Below are 18,120 nucleotides of genomic sequence, written 5' to 3'. Positions count from 1 at the left end.
TACCAAGTGAGTGTGTAGAGACAGGGTCACAGTTCAAAAAGGTTGTTTGTTTGTTCTTCCAGAGCTTGACATACCGAGTCTAAAGCTTGACAACTGGAAATGTTCAAGAGCAGCCTTGACAAGTTTGTAAATGAAGAACAAATAGGAGAGACTGGCATACTAAACTCTACAACAGTAGTAATTAAATCAATGTGATGGAGTCCGTGGAATCTAGTCCAGGAACAGAGACTCTTAAAAAATATGAAAAGGTCCTATCACTAAGAAGTTAAATAAGCCTCAGAAAATGAGGGAAGGGTTTAGGGCAATTCATGCAAGAAGAACTCTTGGAGAGAGAAGACCATCCTATTCCCCACTGTTCAGTCAGCGCCCAACAGCAAGCACAAGAAATGTTTGTCGAATGAATGCGCATAATAGGTAATCAGAGGAGTGCAAATTAAAGCAAGTACATATCTTCTTTTACTTATCAGATTGCCAAAAAGAAAAAAAAGATAATATCCTGTGTTGGCAAGAGCATGAAGGAAAAGGGTACTGTTTTGTGCTTATGGTAAGAGTGTGAACTGATAAGTCTTTTGTGGTTTGCGATAGTACAAAATTGAAAATAGCACAAATGTTCATTAGTTGGGGCTCCCTAAATAAACCCGGACTAAGTAAATGACGCTGCTTCCAGCCTGGAGCTCGCTGTGAAGAGCACAGATCCGTGTGACCTGGAGTCTGGGACAGTTTGTTGTGTGTGAACAGCCCGTAATTCACCAACTCTGATAACCATTTATATTTTTAATAAGTTAGAGTCTGTGCCCGCTTGTGCAACCGAGCAGTGAAAGGCTCCAGGTCACCCCATCACCCTGTAACCGCCAGGCCTCAGAGAAGGGGTGTGTTTACCCTTGGCTTTGGCGATAGGAGCTAAGCGAAGGGTGCAGCCCTAGGCCCCTCTTCCTATCTCTCCTCTCCCAACCCCGCCCCGCCCCGCCTCCTCTCGCCTTGCTTCGGCTTCTCTTGTCTCCCACGGCCCCTTCCCGACACTCAAAGCGCTCCCCCTGCTGGGGAAAAAGGGGAAGGGGAAAGAAATGGGGTCTGGGCAAGCATAAAGTGGGCAGGGGGCGGGAAAGCAGACGGGGAGAAACCCGTGAGAACGCCGCGGGGGCCAAAGCCAGGAGTCAGATTACCGTCCGTGGCAGTCCCGGTGATCTTTCCACGGTGCGCCCTAGGGGCTGCCCTGGCTCAGCTCGTGGCCAGATGGGACCTTTCCAGTCTGGACTCGCCCTTGTTATACCTTTGCACACAAAGTTCCTCACCCTGAAGAGCAATTCCCTCATCACTTAGTTCTCAGCTGACACCTTCCCTGACTCCGAGGTCCAACCCCTTGGCGTGACGTCACTGCTAGCACCCCAGATCTCACCTCCTTATGACTGCCCCTTGTGATTTATGCCCCTTGTGATTATGTGATCTCACCTCCTTATGACTGCCCCTTGTGATTTATGTGATTTATGTCTGCCATTTATGGGCCGTGGGCTGTGCCATCCATCTAGGCTGTTGCCTCCTTGAGACAGCACAGCACCTGTGTTGCTCACCAATGCCCCCAGTGCCCAGGACATGCTTGGCACCTGAACAGAGGCACTGACATATCCAAGGCTGAACAGAGGGAATTTATTAGAGAGGCAGGGGGCAAACACATATTTACACGGGCCGCGAGGGGGCATTAAAAGCAGAAGCGGGGACGGGAAGTTCTGGGAGCAGCTCAGACGAGCTCCACCTTGGCATTGGGGTACACTGCCACCACGTCATAGCCCTCGGGTGGCTTGACGCGCGCCTTGGCGTGGCTCTCGCAGTAGAGCCGCTCGTCCAGAAAGAAGTAACCGCGCTGCTTAAGGTTCAGGCCGCAGTCGCTGCACATGAAGCACTCGGGGTGGTAGAGCTTGTCCCGCGCCTTGACGATGGTGCCCCTGATGAGGAAACCGGGAGAGGACTGCCTTTGGCGACTGACGGATTCGGGAGCATGCTCCCATCCAGGGCCTCGGGCGGGGCCATGGGAGTGCCGGGGCGGGGGATGGGGGAAGCAGGGGAGGGTACTCACACTATGCCGTGGCCGCAGCGCGTGCACTCGGGCAGTCCTTGCAGGCCACTCAGCGGAGTGCCCAGCTTGCTGGCCGTGGGCTTGAGGTTGCGGGGACCGCTGGACCCAGGCCGCTCCCCTGAAAGCCGGAGCGCAAGCGGCATGAGCCAGGTGCGGAGGTCAGAAAAGAGAACTTCACTTCTTCGCGGTGTGGGATGGATCCAGCTTCCGGGACCACCAGCACTGCGACTGGGGACGAGGTTTGGAGGGGGAGGGGCCGCGACAGGGGTGGAGTGGGAATCCGGACAGAGGCGCGGCGAGGAGTGTGGGACGCTCGGAAGAGAAGCGGCAGGGGTAGATGGCTGGGATGCAGGAAGGGGGTGGGGTCGCAAAGGGGCGGGGGCTGGGCGGCGCTCTTCAGGGCACCTGAGGGAGTGGTTAGGCAGGTGGGGCAGGATGGCAGGAGTCTTACCGCCCTCCCCGGCCTCCAGCATGCCCTGCAAGTAGCGGAAGGAGCCTGACTGCTTGGGCTCAGAAGTCAAAGGCTCGGCCGGCTCCCGCAGCATCCTGTACACCTCTGAGCCCAGGTCCACTCCGCAGTCACGGCTCCGCGGGAGACCTCTGGCTGTGTCCGTGCTGGGCAAAAGAGATGCACCAAAGGACACAGTTGTGGCACCAGCCTTCCATCTGCCAGCTCAGGAGTCTGGTGAGGTTTTTCAGAGTGAAACCAGCCAAGACCCAAAGATCAAGTGTCAGGGGTCAAGATGTGACCCAGTGAGAGAAGAGATCTGGGATTAAGATGGGATCTGGGTGTGGCTTCAAAGGCCACTTCTCTGTACTACCTGTGAAGTGGGGACACATGCAGGGTGCTCATTTGGGTCAGTAAGGTAGCCTCATTGCTGCTGCCATTGTGATGGAATGAGAGGTGAGATGGCTGCCCATAAGGAGGTCCCAGGCCTGGTCTGCCATCTTCCAGCCCAATCCCGGTGGCTGAGGGCCTCCTGCTGGTCACTGGACTGCCATCCTAGGAGAGACAGAGGCCTGAGGCACTGAGAAACAATCTGGGATAGGGCTTCTGGCCCTTCCTTATACATTCCATCCTTGCCTTGCTATGCCAGGCCTTCTTGGATGTTGGCTGGTTACCCCTGCTCTGGCATCTTTGGGCTGTGGTGCCCAGCCAGGGAAGGGCTGCAACTTGGGCCCAGTTCAACCCCAAAAGAAATGAGAAATGGCTGTGGAAAGTCAGACACAAAAACCTAAGTGCCTGAGACTCAACTTTGGCACATGAACCATGTGGTGATTCTGACCACCAGTGTCCGTGACGGATGGTGTTGGGGCACGACCATTCCAAGTAACCCTTTAAGGCCAGTGTGACTGGAGCAGAGTTTGTGGCTTCCTTTCAGAGATGCTCCTGGTGCCAGGCCTTCTCACCTGCCAGAACTGTGCTGGGTATTGTACGGGCCTGTAGCTGGGAACATGAAAAAGAAAGCCCCATCCTGCAGCCAGGAAAAGTCATCAATCACTGTGTGCCCAAAGCACACAATGGAGTTGGGGGGCAGACTGAGGTTCAAAGGCATCATTGTGAGGTTAGCCCCCTTCAGGCCTGTCCCTCTGCCTCCATTTCATGCTCCACAGGGCAATATGTGTGGCCTTCTACAGGCAAAGCAGATGAGGGCCAGTGGCTGGCCCAGGCTTAAGGCTCGCCACCCTACTACTCCATAGCCAGCCTGGTACCCTAGGCTGAAACATTTGGGGAAATACCTTGACCGTGTCTCCTCAGCTCGGGAGAAAAGGGCCATATCTCCGTGGGTGTGGATCTGAGTGGGGACTGCGGATCTTCGTCTCTGTAGAGTTCAGGGCTATGCTGCCACTGGCTTGCAGGCACACAGAGGCATGCACACTCTCATGAGAACTTTCACAAACACACATACGAAGACAACACACAAGGTCTAGCCAGTCCACCGACATATACCTAATTACACAGACATAGTTGCAGATACTCGGAGACTGTGCGGGATTCAGGCAGCCTCCAGCACTGGGGCATAGGGGAGCCTGCAGAGCTTTGTCCTGACTGCCCCCGCTTTTTCTGCAGCCTCAGAGCTGGCTGGGAGCTTGGGGAATGGGCAAACCAGGCACTGAGTGGGGTGGTGCCCCATTTCCCTCACCTCCACAGACAAAGGGGAGGGTCTCGCTGCCCAGGTGGGCCCCTATCAGTGAGGCAATCACAGTAGGAAAACCCTCTTCCCCACTGGGCTGAACAAAAGCCCCTGAGAAACCCAAGCACTTTTGCACATGTGTCTGCAGGGCAGGCGGGCAGGCAAGGCTGGCCTGGCCTATAATGGGGACCAGATGGGCCATGGGCTGTGGGGGCAGGGCTGGGCCTGGTAAGGAGGAGGCTGTGACAGGAAGAGGAGTCAGAAGGTCCTGGAGGAAGGAGGCCCTCACTCACCCAGCAGGGTGTGGGAGTCCACTGCAGGGTCATCAGAGCCACTGCTCCCCACAGGGCCACCCATGCAGCTGCCTCTCTTGGTCTGAACTCAGTGGTTAGGGCACACATGGTGACCTCAGTCTCGGTATGAGTCCCACACCTCTATCACCTCTCTGAATCTGTTTCTTTATCTGTTAAATGGGGGAATGTAAGGGTCTCTACATCCTAAGTTCCTTGTAGGGATAAAATGAGACAGTTGCATGCAAAGCACTTAGCATAGTGCCTAGCACACAGCAGATGCTTGGGCTGTCATGGGCATTCCTGAGTTTGTATTCCTATTTCTGGATGTCCCCCACTTTGTGTGATAGTGCACCTGGTGCCACGTGCTCCCCCTTCTCTGAGTATCCGCCAGCTGTTTGATTTGGTTGTTGAAGCCTCAGTGGGAAAATCAGCAGAATGGGGGTAACTGCCTGCTTGTTCATTAACTCCCACGTGACCGTGGTCAGAATCTGGGACACTCAGGACACTGGGTGGCTTGGTCAGTTAAGCACCTGCCTTTAGCTCAGGTCATGATCCCAGTGCCTGGGATCGAGCCCCCATCAGTCTCCCTGCTCAGCGGGAAGTCTGCTTCTCCCTTTCCCTGCTCACTCTTAAATAAATAAATAAAATATTAAAAAAAAAAAATCCTGGGACGCACCCTGGGAGGTGGGCATTGACTCCAGAGGATGAGGTGGCACCTCCGGGAGGTCAAACCCCAGCTCCCTACAGGTTGGAGAGGACAGGATGAGTGTGCAAGGACTGCCTGCTCTACCCGGCTTGCTTTAACCCATCACCTGGTTCTCAGCTTAAATGCCATCCTCTCCAGGAAACCTTCCCTTATTGTCACCCTTCCTCTGCCCTGGGCTGGACCAAATGCCTCTTGTGTTCCCACATTAGTAAGGCCTGAGGGAAGAAGGGCCCCCTATGACCCTACATGACCTGCAGAACCTATTTGCATCGGGGGTGCATGCCAGGGTATTTTGTGCTGATTTTAGGGCCAACTGTGGTTTTCTCCTCTGATGTCTCTGGCTGGGCCCACCCACTGCCCACTGCAGGCAGAGGGTGGGAGCACTGTGGGGACAATGGGCCCTGTGTCTGTGTTACTGAGGACACAGCCCTGTGGGGGCTGGGTGGGGGTGTTTCTGTCACCACCCATGGAGCTCATGACTTTTAAGCACAAGAGGGGGATGGTAGCTGAGGGGCAGCCCTGTTGCTTAGAGAAAATCCCTCTGACTCCAGCCTGAGCCACTGGCAGCCTGGCCTTTGAAGAGGTCAGTGAGGGAAATTGTGGGGGCAGGGGCAGCTGCTCTCCAGCCCACCATCCCCAGGCTCCCTGGCCCTGAGCCCCTCCTGAAGGATGGACTAGAGCTGAGATTCAGATTCCAAAACTCAGGCGCTCTTGCCCTATCCACCCTGCACTCACACGTGACAGCTGGCCTCACGGGTGTGCTGGGGGCCTATACAATGCTGCTGCCTTCCGCCTGGCCTGCATCAAGACTGGCTGACTTGTCAACCTCTGCTCACCCCTGGCCCCTTGGACCAGGTCACGCTGTGGAGACACAAGCTTGGCTACGAATCTCTGCAAGGACAGCTGAGGAAACCAAAAGACTGTGGTTCTGCCCCATCACCTCATCCCTTGCCTCTGCTCTCCCACCCACAGGAGCTTGCTTTTTTCTGAACCTGTGATGCACAATCTCACTTCTGCAGCTTTGCATGTGCTTCCTTGCACATTGCCTTTCTCCATGCCTCTTTGCTGGCCGGATTCTTCCTAGTCCTGCAGGTCTTGGCTTGGATACTTCCTCCTCCAGGAAGCCCTCTCTGAACCCTTAGGTGAACCATGTGCCTACTCTGGACTCCTTTGGCCCTTGGCTTCTGCCATTCCAGAATTGCTAAGTACCTCTTCCTTTTCATAATGGTCACTCTCTGGCATGTAGTAAGCATCTGGCCTCCGAGATTCTAGCAAAAGTAAGTTAAGGAACAAACACCAGAACGAGAGGATTGGGATAAAGGGTGAGGGAGATGGCCTTCTCTACAGGGAAGCCTCCATGGCAAGAAAGTAGACACAAGCAGGCCTAGACAGCCATGGCCCCACATTCTGAGTCCCACAGTTCTGGTTCCATCACAGAGCAGTCCATCTCCACCTTTTCCAAACTCTGTAGCCCAGGGATGTGGAGCGGGCTCTGGATACCTCAGTTCTGCCCCCTTGGCTACCCCTCATGTCCATGGCAAAATCAGGCCCTAGAGCAGCTTCTTCCTGGCCCCCCCTTCATTTGAAGACAGTATCATAGTTGTGACTCCTGTCAAACATGGGAAGGTAACTGTGGCCTGAGGTCTGCTGGGTGCAATCACAGGACAGCCAGGAGAAAACTTCAGCCTTAAGGTCATCGAAGTGCCTTATATTCTAAGGTCAGTCTTGAGGACTGAGTTTGGCTCTAGCCACGTGGGTGCCCAAGGCTAAGATAAGACAGAAGAATACCCAAACGGCCTGAGGTCAAGCCACAGCCTACAGCTTCCCCTGACCCAGCCCCCAAGCCAGTGACTTCCTCTTGGTCTGGCATCACTAGGCACCAGAGTGAAACCCAGCTAGGGTGATGGGGGCGAGGTAGCCCTGAGCCAAGGCCTAGCCCCGTTCCTACCCACTCTAAGTACCTTTGTCTCAGAATCTAGGACTATTTAGAGTACAGACAGAGCCCCTAAGCAGATGCTTATCACCTGGGGAGCACAGGATGGGGCATGGACATGGCCCAGAGAAGTCTGCTGCTTCAATCTCTGGTTTGGGCATCTGAAAGCCAGACAGCAAGACATCTAGTGCAGGCCTGGCCCCTCTGCCCTGGGCTTGCTCTGAACCAGGCCAGGCCAGGTGGTGTTCATACATACCTGGGCCTCAGGGTCAATATGGATCCTCTGTGCCTGAGCCTTGCTGTCCTCTGGGGCACTGGGCCAGCTCCTGCCTTCAGGTCTGTGACAGGAATTAGGATGGTCAGATAGATCTGCTTACTGTGCCCACCATGACTGGAACCATGGCTAAGAGGGGCTGGGCTCGGGGCCCAGAGCCACCCAGGACCAGGCCTGGCACCCTAAATGGCAGAAGCCACCACCGCAGCACTTGCCCCTGCACCAGATGGTAGCTGTTGTGGCGAGGAGACAGAACTCGAGATCTGCCACCTGCCTAGGGCGGGGCTGTGTATTCCATCCCCACCAGCTGTTCCAGGCCTCTCTGGTCTCATTCCCAGACAGGATGCAACAGAAGCCCTTCAACTTCCCCACTTTTTCACCCTCTCCCTGGCCTCAGCAAAAAAGAAGGCGAGCTCATAGCAGGGCGTGCCAGGCCTCACACATGGATCAGCGAGGAGCCCATCTGCTTATCCTCTTCCATCCACAGCCTCTGGCCTGGCCTGGAGGTCAAGCATCCCTGGGCTCTAGGGGAGGTGACACAGAGGCTTTGAGGGGTGCGCCTCCCCTCTTGCTGCCGGCAGAGTCATCACCAATGTCTGCCCAGCCCAGATGGGAAACAGGCCATTAGGAAATTCCTGCTTCACCATAGAAACCAAAAGCCAAACACCACTCAGGAGGGAGAAAAACATCATAAACCTGCCATAAGTGGAGCAGGCGGGGCTGGCGAGGCTGAAAGACTACAGGCCTGGGGCCCAGTCTTGCCATTCAGTAGCCCTGTGAGGAGGCAAGCCAGGAGGTTGCATGGACCCTGGGCTGACAGGTGGGTGAGAAGGGAGGCCCATTAGACCAAAGGGGAATAATGTCCCCCTTCACCTCAAAAGGCCTCCTGGGGCTTTCCAAGAACTCACCACTGGGCCAGCAGCTCAACACGGCTTCTCTCCCTGAAGTTCACTGAAGGATTTTTAACTATCTGTCTACACATGTAGACCACACTTCCTCTACACTTCCTCACCGTGGCCCATTCCTTAAACCGGTACAGACTAGCCTCTCTCCCCCAGAGCCTTCCGCAGGCCTGTGCCACCAAGGCTCTGCTGCCCGAGGGCAACACCATCCCCATTGGCGCCTGGCCCCAGCCTCTCATCTAGGCTCCCGGTGACTGCCCTAACTCACAGCTCCACCTCTGGCCTCCGCCAGCTCAGAACTCTGATGGGATCAGTCTAGGACATCGCATGTGGCTAGGACGACCTTATACTCCCCTGAAGTTCTGCCCAGAAGAGAAGTACAAGCCTGCGGTCTGGAGATCAGAGTGCACAAAGTACCCAGAGCAAAGAGCGTAGCCCAAGGCAGCAGATCAGAATGAAGGCTTATTCAATCTCCATCCATAGGCCTTCACTTCAGCTGGACAGGTGGCAGCATCTACCATCTTTAAGCAAAACAACAGCCCAAGGGTGGGCCATGTAATTGTATCTTGTAACATATACAATGGGCAACACAGACCTCACCAGAAGCCTGGGTTTGGAGCTGATGTCAGGAAGGTTCTGGGCCTAGAGAACATGCCCAGAAAGTATGGGTTAGCTTGGATTGTTGGATAACTGGCTCTGAGTTCTAAACAAAATAAGCATAGCAAGAAAGCTGGGCCCTTCCTTCACTTCTCATCCTGTGGAGAAGTCTGTGGAGGATTAGACCCCTCTGTAAATAAGAGGGCAGGCAGGGAACTGGTCTGGGTCAAGCTCTGTGGGCAGGGGCACAGAATAGCTCTCTCCAGTCAGCTCAACAGGCTGATCCTCCACAGAAACCATGCTGAGGGGGGTCTGTGGAGCATAGGTCCTGTCCTAGCAGTAAGGTCAGAGAGCAGGGTCAGAGGCCTTGTGGATGGTGCCCAGAAGAAATGCTGGCCCAGAGGGTCAAGGTGGCCTCATGTCTTAATTTCTCAGAATCTGCATGTGTGAGCACTGGGGGTGGGGGCTGGAAGACAGGACCCCAGATTTTCACCCTAAGCAAACCCAGTACATCATAAGCATTTAATCTCCTAATCATAAGATGGTCCCATTTTGGAGCTGAGGAAACTGAGGGCTTTGAGATTAAATCACTTGCTGGAGGACAACACAGTTCTCCAGTGCAGAGCTGGGACTTGAACCCAGATCTGTGATAGTAGAGAGTATGCTCTCACCTGGTCCATGGCCAGGCAGCATTTGGGGGCAGAGTAGAACAGATCAGGGGACCCGTGGCTCCATCCATGCTTGGCTTGGAACAAATGACCAGGAAAGGAAGGAAGGAAGGAAAGGGAACCTCCACCCTGCCCCCATCCTGCTGCCCTCCCCTGACATCATTCCCTCTGGGAACCTCCTGACTCAGGCCCCCTACAAGCTCCCACTGCCTCCCCCACCCCACTACTACCAGGGTTTCCCTTCTTTAGCAATGCAAAATGAAGGCCGGAGGTGAGTCAGGGCCGAGGAAACCAGCCAAGTGGGGCGGCCGCAGAGGCCACTCGTGGGCAGAGCAGTGCTGATGTTTCCCCCAGCCAGACTATACCTCAGTCTGGGAGAGGGCGATGAATGTGATCCTGTTTGGTGGAGAAGGAAACCCAGGCTCACAGAGGTCATCTGTTGTACCTAAGATCCCACAGAGTCTGGATTAGAACCAGCTCTGCTGAACTCCCAAGCCAGGGCTCATTGCCCTTGGAGTTGCACTCAGCTCCAAGAGCACAGTCAGGGGTCCTGACCCCAACCTGGACCCACAATCGGGCCAGACGCACATGGAGGCTATCTCAGAAGCCTTCCTAACATGTTTAATGGCTCCCAGCCCTGCCAGCTCTAACGCATAGTTAGCCGTGTTGTGGTTTGGAGAGGCTTTGCTGACACGCGTCCACAGGAGGGTCATGGAAAGTCCCTGTTAGCAGTGAACGTGGCAGAGCTAAGCAGTTCTGTCTGACTTCTCTGGATCCAAGCAAGATAGGGGGAAGGGAGATCCCACTCAGCCAGGACCTGGCCACCTGCCTTTAGAGCTAAACAAAGACCTAGTGCCTGACTGGGGCTAGGGACACCTCAGGTGGACCTTCCATCCTAGATCATTTATAAGGCACACACACAGCCTGGGGAACCTCAATCCTCCCCCTCCATGTAGGCAATATGGCATGATACAGTCCCTAGCATCCAGATTGAATCAGAATCTGTTGCAGAGGCAGGAGGCGTGGTGGGGCCAGCCGAGGCAGGGCAGCCTTGTGGGGGCAGGAGTGGTCAGCAGCCACTCCTAGGAGTAAGAGACACCTGAGGACAAGCTTTGCTTTCCTACTCCCTTGCTGTGGAACTTTAGGCACCCACTAACCTTTCTGGGCCTCAGCTATCTCATCTGTAATATGAGGACCATACCAGCTTCCATTTTATCAAGCAGGTCTAAAGGTTAAATGAGGTGTGGAACAAGAAACCACTTTGAAATGATCATCAAAAGGATCACTCACTCAGGGGTGGGAAGAAGACTGAAATCACTGCCCCCATCCCCAGAGGTTACCCAAGGTCTTATTTCATCGTTGATTTGGGCTGCCTGTCCCCTCCCATAAGTCCCTCAACAGACTTCCAGTCCTGAGCTAACAGGGGGCTTCTTTCCTTCTTAAGCACCGCCCTCTCCAAACAGTATCTGTCACGCCCCCTGGGAAAGCACTAGCTCCTAGGACTGGAGTGCCATGGAGCTGAGGCAGAGAGGCTGTGTGGAGCCTGGCTCTCTGAGGATGCTGGCTGTTCCTGACTTATCCTCCTCTTCATTCCACCCCCTGCCCCCCAGGCCAGCCTACCCTGTGCGTACCTGCTCACAGAGAGTGTGAGGTGGTCGTGGCAGCCCTTGATGCGATTCTGTGCCTCCAGGTGCGTCATGAGCTCTGTGCTTTCCCCATTGATGGCCTGGATCAGGTCTCCAGGGCACAGGGCAGCCAGTGCAGCCTTGCTGCCAGCATGGACCTGTAGAGGGACAAGCCAGAGGGCTGGGCATCGGCCATTATGTGGCCTTGCTGTGGTCTCGGGCCTGGACCCCCTCCAACCTCAGAAACTGGGCTGTGCAGCCCTTCTGCCCACATGACCTGTGGGTGGGCCAGCCCTAAGGCTGGGTGAGTTCCCATGTGGTCTTGCCACAGCCTCTGTTGTAAACACCCCTAATTCCAGCACCTGAAGGACCTCGGGGGTGTGAGGGCATGTAAGCGGGCCTTCCTTGGGACTGGGACAAGTGGGTTGTCCCAGTCCCAAGCAACTCTTGTCGCTTGCATATGTGCCCACAGACATGCAAGGGATACATGGGAACACATAGGCTCCCAGATACATACAAAGCATGGACATGTCATATATACCCTACATAGACAGGGCCCTACCCAGACACACAGCATCGCAGCCCCTTGACCTGATATTTCCTTGTCTCCCTACTCATTTCCTTTCATCCCTAACCCCCACATTCACCTCCACCTCCCCACACTCTATCCAGACCAACTGAATATCCAGGCGCTACCGACAGCCCCAGATAATTCTCACCTCCATGCTTCTGCAGATACTCTTCTCTCTAGCTGGAACACTCTTTCCTTTGACCTCAAACCCTAATTACCCGCTTTTTCCTCCTCACCTTCACATCTTAGCAGAGAAGGCATTTCCCCTAGGAACCTCTTCTTCGGGCTCTCACAGTCCTCTGTGCACCCCTTTACCACTTTGCTCCCCTATCATTGTTAGTGCCTCATTCTGGGTCTGTGTCATCACCTCCCCAGGCAAGTCCAGGACCACGTACTTCCCGCTGCCTGCCTGCACTCCTGAGTCACCATTTTACCTCCACTTCATCAACAGGACAGACACTCTATCAGGCCACCCCAGTGCTACTATTGACTCCAGGCAAATGGTGTCCATATCTGGAGCTTCTTACAATGCTGGTGCCCTGACAAGGGCCACATTGGGTTGAGGATAGGCTAACAGAGAGGCCAGAGTAAGGAGCCCAGGGGAATTCAGGCAACAGGGCACTCTTCACCCTTTCCCCAGTCCCAGTACCGCCTTTGGAAAGAAACTTTAGGCACCCTTATTAAAGAAAAAAAAATCGTTTTTTCCGGTAATTTCTATGCCTGATATGGGGCTCAAACTTACAACTGCAAGATCAAGAGTCACATTCTGTACCAACTGAATCAGCCAGGGTGTAGGTGCCCTCATTCCTACTCAGCCTCTCCAGTGGTGTCCTCAAGAGCTTCCAGTGACCCCGTTCCTATTGCTGGAGTTGGGAACTCCTGAAAGCCCAGCTAGGCTCAGCCTATCCAGTTTTCAGTAGTGAGTGGACAAAGCCGAGGTGCTGGCAGCTCCTTGGCTGGAATCCTGGTGTGGGGAGTGGTGAAGCTGGCCCGCCCTGAAATAGGCTGCCCCAAGGTATATTTTTCTGGAGCATGGCCCCCTTAGCAACCAGCCCACCATGAATGCTCATCCACAGGGCCTGGGCACCTGCACACGCCTATCATCCTGGGGGAAGGACCTACTGGGCATTATCCCACCCTCTACTCAAGGCCCTGCTCCAGGCCCTTCTCCTTCATGGACACATGCTCTGTGACATGGCCTGGGCTCAGTGCTTTACCCATAACTAGTTCATGGCAACTTTTCAACCACCTGATGAGACAAAGGCTGTTCTCATTCCTAGAAATGAAGTAAGGGAGGCTTGGGGGAAGGGGCACCTTGCCCCAGTCCCCATGCTGGAGAGAAGTCTTCTTCTTCAGGGGGGTGGCTAGCTGCACGATGACTCAGCCAGGACAAGGGGTGCATTCAGGCCCCTGTGGGTGGAGGAAGTTCTTGAAAGCAGGGGTGGCTGGGACTCTGCCAGCTCCACTAGCTCTGGGAGTTCTGGTCAGAGAGGGCATGAGGCCAGGAAACCGTGACTCTCCCAACTGCCTTTATAAGCATTGTCTCAATCCTTCAGGAAAGCCCATTTCTTAGGTGAGGAAACTGAGGTCCAGAGAAGTGCAGAAGGATGTTCAATTGATAAATGGCAGAGTCAGGATTTCACTGCAAGCCAGCCGGTTCCATGTCTTATCCACTAACCCCTGTGTGATTTGCTGCAGAAAGGGAGTGAGGGGAGAGACTGTCCTAGGGGAAAGAGAGTATCACAGGTAAAAAGGTCAGCATGTACAATGGCTCACTCGGAGAGAGAATAAAAGCAGTCTTCTGGGGTTGAAGCATCATCAGTGAGAGGAGAGTGAGAGAAAAGTCAGAGAAGAAGCAGGGACCCGACCTGCAGGTCTTGTAGGCCCAGGTAAGAAGCTGGCATTTCTCCTGGGTGGTTGGGGACTATGGAGGGTTCTAAGCAGGGAAGTCACAGGACACAGTTTAACTCAGGCCTCTCCCTCTGACTGCTGAATGCAGGATAAATAGACAGAAGGAAGGGAGAGGGGTACAGCAAGGTCAGCTGGGAGTCTGGGGCACAAAGTAGGCTCCTCACCTGTAGCAGCTACATTCCCGGCCCCTGCTCCACTCTGCCCAGCCTAGACACTGTGGTGGACTGGGAGTCACAGAGTCTGGGGCCATATTGTCCCATATAGTCACAGCAAGTGCCGGGTAGGCCTGGATTCCTGTCCCTGCTCTGCTTCTCTGGATGCACCCTGGCCTCTCTGAGCCTCAGTATCCCCATCTATAATGTGAGCCCAGAGGGAGCCCTTACTAGTAAGAGCTCTTGTGAGGACTATCTGAGGCAATCAGGGCAAAAAGCCCCCACAGTGGGTTGTGCACATGGTGGTGGGGAGCTGATACCAGCACCCATTAGGGTGGGGCCTGGAATGCTATGGACGCTCAGCCAGGGCCGCCAATCACTGTAGTTCATAGGGGAAGAAGCCCAGGCCAGGGTTCTTGGGGGCTCCCCCAGGCTTCATGGGCTGAAGGTGTAAGGCCGCAGCTCTGCCAGGCAGCCAGCCTCCTCCCTGTCTGAGTGTAGCTGTCCTCACAGCAGGGTGGGCGGGGGATGGGGGGGCGGCTCTGGAAGCATGGAAGAGGTTGGGTCTTGAGCCCCCTTGGTAAAGACACTCTCACACATCATCCGTGTCTGTAGATCTGCCCTTGACACACCTGCTGGGCAAGCTGTGGCCTGTGTCTCCCCAGCCTCAAAGATCTTCCCAGATCCACCCCCAAATCCAGACTCAGGCATCCTGGTTCCTTAGGCCTGAGCTGCTGCTGCATGACTTTGGGGGACCAGGAGGGGGATTCTTCCTGACAAACCCTCTCCCAGCCTGCCTGCCTGCCAGGAGCCTGCATCCCAGTTAGCTCCAAACAAGGCCGCCACTGCTGCTGCCACTGTGACGTGTGGAGGCCTTTCCTCCACGGGCCAGCAGCCGCGTGGGCAACAGATGTCTCTGCTCCCCGCCGCCTGTGGCTGTCAGCCGCCACCACTGAGCCTGTCAGCGGCCTCACGCCCAGGGTGCCTGGACTGCTGGCTGGCCTAGCACCCCCACCAGCCCGCCTTGGCTGACACACAGCAAGGCATACATGCAAACAGACACAGAGGTGCACGCATACAAACACACACACACAGAGCAGTCTCCCTCAGGGAAGTGGGAGATGTGTTGAAGGCCCACCTCACTTAGCCCCAGGAAACTGGTGGCTGTGGGGTAAGGGCAGATGTGGGAAGTCTCCCAGGACAGCTGGGCCTGCCTGTCACCCTGGCCCCCAGAAATGGGAGTCCATGATTTTTTACTCCACCGGGTGCCCACCCCCTTCCAAGTAGCAGAAAGAAGCCTCTGAAAGCCCAGCCAGCTTGGTCCAGCCTCCACAGAGAGAGGTGGCAACACAGTGGGGGAAGGTGATTCTCAGTTCTCCTGACTCAGGCCTCCAAAGGCAGCCTGTGTGTGTATAAAGGATGGCCCTCAAATGGCCCCAGGTCCCTTTGCTCTTCCTTCCAGAGTGAGAGCCTTCAAGGGCAGGACCTGGGTTTTGTCCTCTTTTGTCCCCTAGTCTGAGATCCCCAAAGGCAGAGTCTGACTCCCTTTTTTAGCCCTTCAAACTAAGGAACCCTGAAGCCAGACCAGGATCCTGTCTCCCTGAGACTGGGCACCCCTTCTGGCAGGGCCTGAATCCCTTCCTCAGCTCCTCTCTCTCCCCAGATTAGCCACCCTCCAGGGCTGTGCCCACTCCTCTTTCTCCTCTGTCCTAAGCCTGGGGGAATGCATGGCCCTGGAAACCAGAGAAACTGGGCAGAGATTATTCTGGCCCCTAGCCTTGTGTGGTCTTGTGGGGAGGGGTCTCAAAACCTCACAGTCAAGTCTCCCCTTCCCCTGGAAGCCCCAAATTCCTCTTGGTCACTTCCCCTTAGGACAACTGAGGTCACAGATGAGAGTCGGACCAAAACTGGAGTGAGGAAGTGAAGGATCTTCTCCTTTTCATATTCAGAGAGGACCCCAGACCTCCCTGGGGTTACCCAGCTCTACTGGCAGGGACCTTTGGTAGGAGAAGGGGCTTTCAGTCATTTTGCCCCAAATGCTCAGGCTGGGTTCAGTTTAAGCAGCATTTCCCGGCCTCTGTAGATCTTCAGAACCCTGGCCCAGTGAGCTCCTTCCCCGGCCTACAGCAACTCCCCCAAAATAAGACCAGCAGGGAGGCTGGTGTGTGAACTGGGGTGGGGGTTTCCTTCAAGGGATAGGGCAGGCAGGCCCGGCGCAGGGAGAGAGGGGGTTGGGGCAGTACTGCCCTGCTTGGAAGCCTCCAGAGGCCATGTGTCGCCCAGGCAAGTCTTTGGCTTTCGAACCTCAGGACGTCGGGGATCTGGGTCTTGGATGGTCCGCGAGGACAGGGTCTCAGATCGAAGACCTCCCCGCCGCCCCGTGGCCGCCAGACTCACCCGCGAGATGGTGAGGGGTGCGCTGAAGTCCCGGCCGCCTACTAGGCGGAAGCCCCAGGGCGAAGGGCCGCGCAGGGTCACGGAATGCGGCATCACGGGCCGGAGCCGCAGCCGGAGCCTGAGCCGGACACTGAGGAGCCGCCGCCACCGCCGCCGCCGCCGCCGCCGCCGCCTGGACGCCGCGCCCCGCCCCCGAACCCCGCTCCACCCGGCCCCCGCCCCCGCTCCCCTCGCGCCCGGATTGGCCCCGCGGCCGGCCGGACCCGCCCACTTCGGGGGGCTCTGAGGACCCGCCCCTTGGCTCCCGCGCCTAGAGCCCCGCACCCCCGGCGCAGTCGCGGAGACCCTGGGACTAGCACAGCCCCAACGACGGGGATCCTGCCCTGGCCTCCCTCTGAGGGCCACGGACCCGACATCGGCCGCGGAAGCTCAGGCACAGGCCCTTTGAAGTCGCATCTACCGGGCGGCGCCCCAGCCTGATGAGGGACTGGGGGGGCAGGTGGGGGGGGGGCGGCCCAGATGGGGGATGGGGCCGTGCCTTGCTCCGAAAACTCCTTAAGGTCCTGGCAGACAAACATGCCTCTCTACCCCACTGTGTGGTGCGAGTTCTATGAACAGCAAGCCCTGAGGAGGAGCCTCCTGCCTGAGGAAGCCTGGGCCTGGGACACAGCCCCAGGATGACAGAAGGCAGTGCCAAGTATAGGGTGAGAACAGAAAGGTCCCCAGCCTCATTCTGGGATGTCAGGAGGTCTTTCTGGAAGCAGTGACCCCCAACTTGAGTCTAGAAGCAAGGTGGTGTCTTGTCCTTCCAGGTGTCACTCACTCCTTCCCCTCTGGGGCCATGTCCCTGGCTGCACTGCCTCTTCCCATCCTCCTTTGAAAGGTTTTTTGTTTTCCCCAGGCTTCCCAGAAAAGGAGCTGCTTAGGTGGTTTGGGGGTAGTAACTGCATCACTGGAGGGGAGTGATGTGTTTGAGGGGCATGGAATTGTGGGCAGGCTTTCTCTTGAGGCCCTTCCTGGTGCTGTCTTTACTCTCAACCATTGTCCTCCAGGGACATCCTTGAACGGCCCTTGTAGGCGCCATGACTGGGCTCCCCTAAACACTCTGTGTCTGGCTGTGTCAGAGAGCACTGTTTGTTTTGGGTCCCCCCCCCCAGGTTCTGAGGAGGCCCCTAATTTAGCCATTTTTGGCAACCCTGTGTGCTGTCTTCGCCAACTTTAGGTAAGGGCTCTGCCCTTGGGAGGCTAACGGGCGATGGGGTGAGATATGTCCATGGGGTCTCTAGCAGCCCCAAGAAGGAAAGCTGCTTAAGAGGCACAAAGTTGGGCGCCTGGGTGGCTCAGTTGGTTAAGCATTTGCCTTCGGTTCAGGTCATGATCCCAGGGTCCTCGGGTTGAGCCCCACATCTTCTGCTTGCTCAGAGGGGAGCCTGTTTCTCCCTCTCCGTCTAACTGCAGGAGCTCCTGAACAAGCTCTCTGCTCGTGCTCTCTCTGTCAAATAAATAAATAAAATCTTTAAAAAAAAGAGAGAGAGAGAGAGAGAGAAACTTACAGTAGTCCAAAGAAGGGGGGGTGCCTTCACCGTAGAACATGGATTCCTCTCTGGGAGGTGAGGTGCTGCTCTCTATTCAGCTGGCAGAGAGAGGTGAGTGGTATGCATGGCGGGGAAGTGTGTCAGCCACATATTGGGCTCTCAGCCCTGTGAGGTGGAGGTTTCTGCTCAGCCCCATACAGACCTGGAGAGGAGTGGACTTGGACAGAGTGGAGGGGCCAGCAGGAAAGCTGGTCTCTGGATGGTCTCTCAGAGGTCCTTAGGCCAGAGACTCTGCGGACCTTGGATCCCACTAAAGGACAGGGACAGTGGGGGCAACCATCACCTATCAC

The 18,120-nt window shown here is 55.8% G+C and overlaps 1 protein-coding gene across 2 annotated transcripts; it reads right to left on the bottom strand.

Annotated features, from left to right (window-relative positions):
- Positions 1 to 1,624: 1,624 nt before the first annotated feature.
- PDLIM4 (PDZ and LIM domain 4) lies at positions 1,625 to 16,418 on the bottom strand. 2 transcript variants are annotated; one of them, XM_047731388.1, is made up of 7 exons: positions 16,236 to 16,418; positions 11,211 to 11,362; positions 7,395 to 7,476; positions 2,893 to 3,074; positions 2,523 to 2,686; positions 2,072 to 2,189; positions 1,625 to 1,940 (listed from the first exon to the last, which is right to left on the bottom strand). In XM_047731388.1, exons 1-7 carry the CDS (start codon positions 16,326 to 16,328, stop codon positions 1,736 to 1,738), a joined length of 996 nt encoding a protein of 331 aa, XP_047587344.1. In that variant the 5' UTR covers positions 16,329 to 16,418; the 3' UTR covers positions 1,625 to 1,735. The 2 variants fall into 2 exon arrangements, with proteins under 2 accessions (XP_047587344.1, XP_047587345.1); XM_047731389.1 differs by lacking the exon at positions 2,072 to 2,189 and having other exon boundaries at positions 1,870 to 1,940.
- Positions 16,419 to 18,120: the final 1,702 nt, after the last annotated feature.

This window comes from Lutra lutra, chromosome 5 (assembly GCF_902655055.1).
Source record: "Lutra lutra chromosome 5, mLutLut1.2, whole genome shotgun sequence".
Taxonomy (NCBI): Eukaryota; Metazoa; Chordata; class Mammalia; order Carnivora; family Mustelidae; genus Lutra; species Lutra lutra.
This window is presented reverse-complemented; position numbering and strand designations above follow the sequence as displayed.